Below are 10,228 nucleotides of genomic sequence, written 5' to 3'. Positions count from 1 at the left end.
AGCGACCCAAAGGGGCCTACAGCGACCCATAGGGACCCATGGTGACCTATAGTGACCCATAGCGACCCAAAGGGACCTACAGCGACCCATAGGGACCCATGGCGACCTATAGTGACCCATAGCGACCCAAAGGGGCCTACAGCGACCCATAGGGACCCATGGCGACCTATAGTGACCCATAGCGACCCAAAGGGGCCTACAGCGACCCATAGGGACCCATGGCGACCTATAGTGACCCATAGCGACCCAAAGGGGCCTACAGCGACCCATAGGGACCCATGGCGACCTATAGTGACCCATAGCGACCCAAAGGGACCTAGAGCGACCCATAGGGACCCATGGCGACCTATAGTGACCCATAGCGACCCAAAGGGACCTAGAGCGACCCATAGGGACCCATGGCGACCTATAGTGACCCATAGCGACCCAAAGGGGCCTACAGCGACCCATAGGGACCCATGGCGACCCAAAGGGGCCTACAGCGACCCATAGGGACCCATGGCGACCTATAGTGACCCATAGCCACTCACAGGGACCTACAGCGACCCATAGGGACCCATGGCGACCTATAGTGACCCATAGCGACCCAAAGGGGCCTACAGCGACCCATAGGGACCCATGGCGACCTATAGTGACCCATAGCGACCCAAAGGGGCCTACAGCGACCCATAGGGACCCATGGCGACCTATAGTGACCCATAGGGACCTACAGCGACCCATAGGGACCCATGGTGACCTATAGTGACCCATAGCGACCCAAAGGGGCCTACAGCGACCCATAGGGACCCATGGCGACCTATAGTGACCCATAGCGACCCAAAGGGGCCTACAGCAACCCACAGGGACCCATGGTGACCTATAGTGACCCATAGCCACTCATAGGGACCTATAGCAACCCATAGGGACCCATGGTGACCTATAGTGACCCATAGCCACTCATAGGGACCTACAGCGACCCATAGGGACCTATAGTGACCCAGAGGGACCTATAGCGACCCATAGCGACCCATAGCGAGCTATAGCAACTCGTAGAGACCTATAGAGGCCCATAGGCACCTATAGCGACCCATAGGGACCCATAGCGACCCATAGGAACCTATAGCAACCCATAGGGACCCATAGGAACCTATAGCAACCCATAGGGACCCATAGCGACCCATAAGAACCTATAGCAACCCATAGGGACCCATAGGAACCTATAGCAACCCATAGGGACCCATAGCGACCCATAGGAACCTATAGCAACCCATAGGGACCCATAGCGACCCATAGGGACCCACAGCGACCTATAGCAACTTGTAGAGACCTATAGAGGCCCATGGGGACCTATAGCGACCCATAGGAACCCATAGCGACCCATAGGAACCTATAGCAACCCATAGGGACCCACAGCGACCTATAGAGCCCCATAGGGGTATATAGCGACTTATAGAGCCCCATGGGGACCTAGAGCGACCCATAGGGACCCATAGCGACCCATAGGGATCTATAGCAACCCATAGGGACCTATAGCAACCCATAGGGACCCATAGCGACCCATAGGGATCTATAGCAACCCATAGGGACCCATAGCAACCCATGGGAACTTATAGCAACCCATAGGGACCCATAGCGACCCATAGGGACCTATAGCAACCCATAGGGAGCCCTAGCGACCCATAGGGACCTATAGCAACCCATAGGGACCCATAGCGACCCATAAGGACCTATAGCAACCCATAGGGACCCATAGCAACCCATGGGAACTTATAGCAACCCATAGGGACCCATAGCGACCCATAGGGACCTATAGCAACCCATAGGGAGCCCTAGCGACCCATAGCAACCCATAGGGACCTATAGCAACCCATAGGGACCCATAGCGACCCATAGGGACCCATAGCGACCCATAAGGACCTATAGCAACCCATAGGGACCCATAGGGACCCATAGGGACCTATAGCAACCCATAGGGACCCATAGGGACCCATAAGGACCTATAGCAACCCATAGGGACCCATAGCGACCCATAGGGACCTATAGCAACCCATAGGGACCCATAGCGACCCATAGGGACCTATAGCAACCCATAGGGAGCCCTAGCGACTCATAGGGACCTATAGCAACCCATAGGGACCCATAGCGATCCATAAGGACCTATAGCAACCCATAGGGACCCATAGCGACCCATAGGGACCCATAGCAACCCATAGGGACCCATAGCGACCCATAAGGACCTATAGCAACCCATAGGGACCTATAGCAACCCATAGGGACCCATAGCGACCCATAAGGACCTATAGCAACCCATAAGGACCTATAGCAACCCATAGGGACCCATAGCGACCCATAGTGACCTATAGCAACCCATAGGGACCCATAGGGACCTATAGCAACCCATAGGGACCCATAGCGACCCATAGGGACCTATAGCAACCCATAGGGACCCATAGCGACCCATAGGGACCTATAGCAACCCATAGGAATCCATAGGGACCCATAGCGACCCATAGGGACCTATAGCAACCCATAGCGACCCATAGTGACCTATAGCAACCCATAGGGACCCATAGCGACCCATAGGGACCTATAGCAACCCATAGCGACCCATAGTGACCTATAGCAACCCATAGGGACCCATAGCGACCCATAAGGACCTATAGCAACCCATAGCGACCCATAGTGACCTATAGCAACCCATAGGGAGTCATAGCGACCCATAGGGACCTATAGCAACCCATAGGGACCCATAGCGACCCATAAGGACCTATAGCAACCCATAGCGACCCATAGTGACCTATAGCAACCCATAGGGACCCATAGCGACCCATAAGGACCTATAGCAACCCATAGCGACCCATAGTGACCTATAGCAACCCATAGGGACCCATAGCAACCCATAGGGACCTATAGCAATCCATAGGGACCCATAGCGACCCATAGGGACCTATAGCAACCCATAGGGCCCTATAACGATCTATAGAGCCCTATAGCGACCCCTAGAGATCCATAGGGAGAGACCCCGCCCCCGGGGACCCCTCCCCCGCCTTCCCCCCCCCCCTTCCCCCCCCCCACCGTCTCCCCCAGACTCACTCCAGGTGAGGGCTGCCAGGGCCTCGGCGCAGACGTTGCTCTCCGGGGGGCAGGTGACGTTGGTGCCCCCCCGGCAGCTGCCATCCTCCGCCCCACAGCTCAGGCACTGCAGCCCCACGGCTCCTGCCCCACAGCGGCCCGCCCCGTTCCGCTCGTGTGGGGCTGGGAAGGGGCTACCGGCCCCGCCCCGCCCCGCCCCCTGCCGGCCCCCGCCCTGCCCCCAGGCACCGCCGCCGACCTGTCGCTGCCTGCCCCACGCTGCCCCGGCGTCCTGCCCCATAGAGACCCCCCCCTGCCCCGGAGATCCTGCCCCATAGCGGCCACCCCTGCCCCCTAGCGACCACCTCTGCCCCATAGCGACCACCTCTGCCCCGTAGAGACCACCCCTGCCCCATAGCGACCACCCCTGCCCCATAGCGACCACCTCTGCCCCACAGAGACCACCCCTGCCCCGTAGCGACCACCCCTGCCCCGCGGAGACCACCCCTGCCCCATAGCGACCACCTCTGCCCCGCAGAGACCACCCCTGCCCCATAGCGACCACCTCTGCCCCATAGCGGCCACCCCTGCCCCGCAGAGACCACCCCTGCCCCATAGCGACCACCCCTGCCCCACGGAGACCACCCCTGCCCCATAGCGGCCACCCCTGCCCCACGGAGACCACCCCTGCCCCATAGTGGCCACCCCTGCCCCACGGAGACCACCTCTGCCCCATAGCGACCACCTCTGCCCCATAGCGACCACCTCTGCCCCGTAGCAACCACCTCTGCCCCACAGAGACCACCCCTGCCCCATAGCGGCCACCCCTGCCTCATGGAGACCACCCCTGCCCCATAGCGACCACCTCTGCCTCATGGAGACCACCCCTGCCCCACAGGTCCTGTCCCTTAGAGACGACCTCCGCCCCATAGATATCACCCCTGCCCCATGGCCACCACCCCTGCCCCATAGAGACCCCGCCTGCCCCATAGAGGCTCCCTCTGCCCCATAGAGACCACCTCTGCCCCACAGGTCCTGCCCCATAGCCTTCCCCCCTCCCCCCGCCCCACCGATCCTGCCCCACAACAACCTGCCCCAAAACTACCCCTCGAGCCCCACAACTTCCCCGCCCCCCAAGTCCTTTCTCCCTGCCCCCCCCCCGAGTCCCCACTCCTCTGCCCCCCCAAGTCCTAGCTCCCTGCCCCCCCGAACCCCCCTTGCCCTCCACCTCTGCCCCCCAGGTGCCCTCCTCGCCCCATACCTGGCAGCAGCAGCAGCAGCGGCAGCCAGGGGCTGCCCCCCCGAGCTCTGCCCCACATCTGCTCGGCCCTGCCCCACATCTGCTCGGCCCTGCCGCTGCCGTGGGCCCGCAGCTGCCCCAATTAAAGGGAGCAGGGCAAAGGGTGGGGCAGGGGTGGGGCCCCCCCGGGGCTCTCCGCCCCCCTCCCTCTTCCCCCCCCACCCCCTCCCCCAGGGCTGCCCCAGGACGCCCCACGGCCTCCCCGCCCCAGAGACTCAGCCCCATGGATCCTGGCTGCCCACATCCCTGCCCCATAGATCCCTGCCCCCCATGGGTTCAGAGTCGTAGAGCCAGTTCCCGGCCCTGCCCCATAGATCCCTAATAGGCCCCAGCCCCATCGATCCCTGCCCCCCACATCCCTACCCCCTAGACCCCCAGCCCCATCGATCCCTGCCCCACTGATCCCAGCCCTGTAGTTCCCGCCCCATAGATCCTGCCCCACAGACCCCAGGCCCGCGGACCCCAGCCCCACCCCCTGCCCCACCCACTGCCCCACACCCTGCCCCACGGCGCTTCCCACAGCCCTGCCCAGGTGAAACCATTGAGTCACCCCCGGGGGTGAGTCACAGCCCTGCCCTGGGAGCTACTGGGAGGGACTGGGAGGGACTGGGAGGGGGTTTGGGGGGCACCCTCCCCCCTCCCCCCCACTTCCCCTCCCCCCTCCCCCCCACTTCCCCTCCCCCCCCCCCCCAACAAAGGAAGCAGCTCCGAGAAGGGCAAAGCAGAGACTTTATTGGAGGCTTTTCCTGCCCCATAGAGCCCCCAGCCCCACAGCTCCTGCCCCCCGACTGCCAGCCCCCGTCCTCAGCCCCACAGCCGGAGGGCGACGAGGGGCAGCAGTAGCAGCTGGCGGCAGCCAGGGGGCAGCCGTGGGGCAGAGGAGGGCGCGGGGGGGTCCCCGGGCAGCCGGTTGCAGAAGGAGCCCTGGCAGCAGGTGGGGGGCGCTATGGGGCCGGGGGCGTCGCTGTGGGGCCGGGGGGCAGTTGTGGGGCCGGGGGGGGACGTGGGGGGCGGAGGGGTTGCTATGGGGCTGCCCCACATCGCCCCCAGCCCCAGGGGGGTCTGGCACCAGCTGGGGGTGACACAGCCACGGAGCAGCCAAGGCTCACCCGAGGGGCCTGGGGGGGGGGGCACAGCTGGGGGTCAGTGCCCCATAGATCCCTGCCCCAGAGATCCCTGTCCCATGGATCCCCACCCCGTGGATCCCTGCTCCAGAGACCCCAGCCCCGTGGGTCCTAGCCCCATGGTTCTGTGCCCCATGGATCCCTGCCCCGTGGATCCCCACCCCATGGATCCCTGCTCCAGAGATCCCTGCCCCATGGATCTCCACCCTATGGATCCCTGCTCCGTGGATCCCAGCCCTGTGGATCCCTACTGCAGAGAACCCAGATCCAGAGATCCCTGCCCCATGGATCCCAGCCCCATGGATCCCTGCCCCATGGATCCCTACTGCAGAGAACCCAGATCCAGAGATCCCTGCCCCATGGATCCCTGCTCCAGAGATCCCTGCCCCATGGATCCCTGCCCCGTGGATCCCTGCCCCATGGATCCCAGCCCCGTGGATCCCCACCCCATGGATCCCTGCTCCAGAGATCCCTGCCCCATGGATCCCCACCCCGTGGATCCCTGCTCCGTGGATCCCAGCCCTGTGGATCCCTACTGCAGAGAACCCAGATCCAGAGATCCCTGCCCCATGGATCCCAGCCCCATGGATCCCCGCCCCATGGATCCCCACCCCATGGATCCCCACCCCATGGATCCCTGCCCCATGGATCCCTGCCCCCTCCCAGTCCCTCACCGTAGCTCCAGGCCAGGCCGCAGTGGGTCAGGCCCCCCCCGCAGGTCACCACTTGGGGGTCGCCCCTGGGGGTCCCGGGGCCGTCCCAGCCCCAGCAGCGCAGCCCCGAGGCGGGGGGCAGCGGCTCGGCCTCTGCAACAGGACACACCAGTATGGACCAGTATGGACCAGTACTGGGAAGTACTGACCAGTACAGACCAGTACGGACCAATACCGACCAGTACAGACCAGTATGGACCAGTACGGACCAGTATGGACCAGTACGGACCAGTACTGACCAGTAAGGACCAGTACCAACCAGTATGGACCAGTACCGACCAGTACCGACCAGCACCGACCAGTACCAACCAGTACCGACCAGCACCGACCAGTATGGACCAGTACCGACCAGTATGGGACCAGTACTGACCAGTACCGACCAGTACGGACCAGTACCGACCAGTACCGACCAGTACGGACCAGTACGGACCAGTACGGACCAGTATGGACCAGTACCGACCAGTACGGACCAGTACTGACCACTATGGACCAGTACCGACCAGTATGGGACCAGTACTGACCAGTACTGACCAGTATGGACCAGTACCGACCAGTACCGACCAGTACTGACCAGTACCGACCAGTACCGACCAATACTGACCAGTACCGACCAGTACCGACCAATACTGACCAGTACGGACCAGTACCAACCAGTATGGACCAGTACCGACCAGCACCGACCAGTACCGACCAATACTGACCAGTACGGACCAGTACCGACCAATACTGACCAGTACCGACCAGTATGGACCAGTACCGACCAGTACCGACCAGTATGGACCAGTACGGACCAGCACTGACCAGTACCCACCAGTATGGACCAGTACCGACCAATACTGACCAGTATGGACCAGTACGGACCAGCACTAACCAGTACCGACCAGTATGGACCAGTACCGACCAATACCGACCAGTATGGACCAGTACGGACCAGCACTGACCAGTACAGACCAGTATGGACCAGTACCGACCAGTACCGACCAGTATGGACCAGTACGGACCAGCACTGACCAGTACCGACCAGTATGGACCAGCACCGACCAGTACAGACCAGTATGGACCAGTACGGACCGGCAGGGCACCAGCCCTACTCCCAGTGCCCCCCAGGCCCCTCCCGGCACCGCCCCCAGTGCCTCCCAGTCCCCTCCCAGTGCCCCCCAGTCTCACCAGTGTCGCACTGGTCCTGCTGGCAGCACCTCAGCGCCACCTGGCGGCCGCCGCCGGTATCGAGCGCCAGCAGCCCCCGGCAGGGCCCCGCGCGGCCGCAGCCCCGCAGCCGACCCTCCCCCACTGGGCGGGGACAGGGGGGCGGGGCCCAGCTCAGGGACACGCCCCCCACGAGCCTGCCCAGCGCCTCCCAGTCTCCACCCAGCCCCTCCCAGTCCCCCCCCAGTCTTTCCCAATCCCCTCCCACTCCCCTCCCAGTCCCCTCCTAGCCCCTCCCAGTCCCTTCCCAGTCCCCTCCCAGTCCTTCCCAGTGTCTCCCAGTCTCTCCCAGTCCCCTCCCAGTGCCTCCCAGTCCCCTCCCAGTCCCTCCCAGTGCCTTCCCAGTCCCTCCCAGTCCCCTCCCAGCCCCTCCCAGCCCCTCTCATTCCCCTCCCAGTCCTTCCCAGTCCCTCCCACTCCCCTCCCAGTCCCTCCCAGTCTCCTCCCAGTCCTTCCCAGTCCCCTCCCAGCCCCTCCCAGTCCCTCCCAGTCTCTCCCAATCCCCTCCCAGTCTCTCCCAGTCCCCTCCCAGTCCCTCCCAGTCCCCTCCCAGTCCCGCCCCCCCCGTTGCTCACCCTGCCCCCTCACGTGACTGCTGACGTCGATGCAGTAGTCGCCGGGGCGGGGGCAGGGCAGCGCCAGCAGGGGGCGCCCGCAGGAGCCGTCAGAGGCATCGCAGCTGAGGCACCGCAGGGGGAGCCCTGGGGGCCGCCGGGGGGGGGGGGGGGGGCGGGGTTCAAACCGGAAGGGGCGGGGTTACGGTCAGGGAGGGGGCGGAGACAGAGCAAAGGCAGGGAGGGGCCACAGCCAGTCCCCTCCCGGCCCCTCCCAGTCCCCTCCCTCTCCTTCCCAGGCCCTCCCAGCCCCTCCCCTTCCCTTCCCTCTCCCTCCCAGCCCCTCCCAGTCCCCTCCCTCTCCTTCCCAGGCCCTCCCAGCCCCTCCCCTTCCCTTCTCTCTCCCTCCCAGTCCCCTCCTTCTCCTTCTCAGCCCCTCCCAGTCCCCTCCCTCTCCTTCCCAGCCCCTCCCAGCCCCTCCCCTTCCCTTCCCCTCCCAGCCCCTCCCTTCCCTTCCCTCTCCCTCCCAGCCCCTCCCCTTCCCTTCCCTTCCCTCCCCCTCCCAGTCCCCTCCCAGCCCCTCCCCTTCCCTTCCCTCCCCCTCCCAGTCCCCTCCCAGTCCCTCCCCCTCCCCCTCCCCGTTCCCTCCCAGTCCCCTCCCAGTCCCTCACCCCCCTGCCGCGGCTCCGGGGCCGTCTCCCCCTGCTCGCCCCCCCGCCCCCCGCCGCTCGCTGAGGGTCAGCACAGCTCCGTGGGAGCGGAAGGTGAGGGTCAGGTCCGGGGGGCCGAGGACGTCGCAGCCTCCTTCCTCCTGCAGCAGCACAGCGCCGCCTGCAGGGGGCGCCCGAGGATCACCGCCCGGCGCAAAGCCGCAGCTCCCAGCGCCCCCCTCCCCCCCCCCATGCCCTCCCAGTCCCTCCCAGTCCCCTCCCAGCCCTTCCCAGTGCCTCCCAGTGCCTCCCAGTGCCTCCCAGTCTCACCCCGGCGCTGGCTCAGGGAGGTCCTGCGGCAGGTGGCGTTGGGGGAGGGGCAGGGCAGCAGCTGGCAGCGCCCCGAGGAGCAGTGGGGGCACAGCAGAGCCCCCCCTGGGACACCAGCACGGACCAGTACAGACCAGTACAGACCAGTACAGACCAACGGCAGGACCCACAGCGAAGCCCGGGCCCCCCCTGAGGGCAAACCAGTGCCGCCCAGTGCCGCCCAGTGCCCTCCCAGACCCCTCCCAGTGCCTCCCAGTGCCACCCAAATGCCCTCCCAGTGCCCTCCCAGACCCCTCCCAGTGCCTCCCAGTGCCACCCAAATGCCCTCCCAGTACAGCCCAGTAGCTCCCAGTGCCTCCCAGTGCCACCCAAATGCCCTCCCAGTACATCCCAGTAGCTCCCAGTGCCTCCCAGTGCCACCCAAATGCCCTCCCAGTACATCCCAGTAGCTCCCAGTGCCTCCCAGTGCCACCCAAATGCCCTCCCAGTACATCCCAGTAGCTCCCAGTGCCTCCCAGTGCCACCCAAATGCCCTCCCAGTACATCCCGGTAGCTCCCAGTGCCTCCCAGTGCCACCCAAATGCCCTCCCAGTACATCCCAGTAGCTCCCAATGCCTCCCAGTGCCACCCAAATGCCCTCCCAGTACATCCCAGTAGCTCCCAGTGCCTCCCAGTGCCACCCAAATGCCCTCCCAGTACATCCCAGTAGCTCCCAGTGCCTCCCAGTGCCACCCAAATGCCCTCCCAGTGCCTCCCAGTAGCTCCCAGTGGCTCCCAGTGCCACCCAAGTGCCATCCCAGTACATCCCAGTAGCTCCCAGTGCCTCCCAGTGCCACCCAAATGCCCTCCCAGTACATCCCAGTAGCTCCCAGTGCCTCCCCGTGCCACCCAAATGCCTTCCCAGTACATCCCAGTAGCTCCCAGTGCCTCCCAGTGCCACCCAAATGCCCTCCCAGTACATCCCAGTAGCTCCCAGTGTCCTCCCAGTGCCACCCAAATGCCCTCCCAGTACATCCCAGTAGCTCCCAGTGCCACCCAAATGCCCTCCCAGTACATCCCAGTAGCTCCCAGTGCCTCCCAGTGCCACCTAAATGCCCTCCCAGTACATCCCAGTAGCTCCCAGTCCCCCCCAGTGCCCCCAGTCCGGCACTGGTGACTCAGGGGCAGGAAGCTTTCCCCTCCCCCCCCCTGACTCAGCCCCTCCGGGGCCGCATCCGGCCCTGACTCAGCCCCACCAGTGCCTCCCAGTAGCCCCCAGTGCCGCCCAGTCCTCTCCAGTGCCTTCCCCCCTGCCCCAAAT

General features: G+C 64.5%; 1 protein-coding gene across 1 annotated transcript; it reads right to left on the bottom strand.

The window, feature by feature from the left end:
- Positions 1–5,155: 5,155 nt before the first annotated feature.
- LOC128899834 (forkhead box protein L2-like) lies at positions 5,156–6,287 on the bottom strand. Its single transcript, XM_054179542.1, has 2 exons — positions 6,150–6,287; positions 5,156–5,469 (listed from the first exon to the last, which is right to left on the bottom strand). Exon 2 carries the CDS (start codon positions 5,390–5,392, stop codon positions 5,156–5,158), a length of 237 nt encoding a protein of 78 aa, XP_054035517.1. The 5' UTR covers positions 5,393–5,469; positions 6,150–6,287.
- Positions 6,288–10,228: the final 3,941 nt, after the last annotated feature.

Source organism: Dryobates pubescens, unplaced genomic scaffold (assembly GCF_014839835.1).
Source record: "Dryobates pubescens isolate bDryPub1 unplaced genomic scaffold, bDryPub1.pri scaffold_77_arrow_ctg1, whole genome shotgun sequence".
In the NCBI taxonomy this organism is placed as follows: domain Eukaryota; kingdom Metazoa; phylum Chordata; class Aves; order Piciformes; family Picidae; genus Dryobates; species Dryobates pubescens.
The sequence above is the reverse complement of the archived record's forward strand: the minus strand, read 5'-3'. Positions and strand labels throughout refer to the sequence as shown.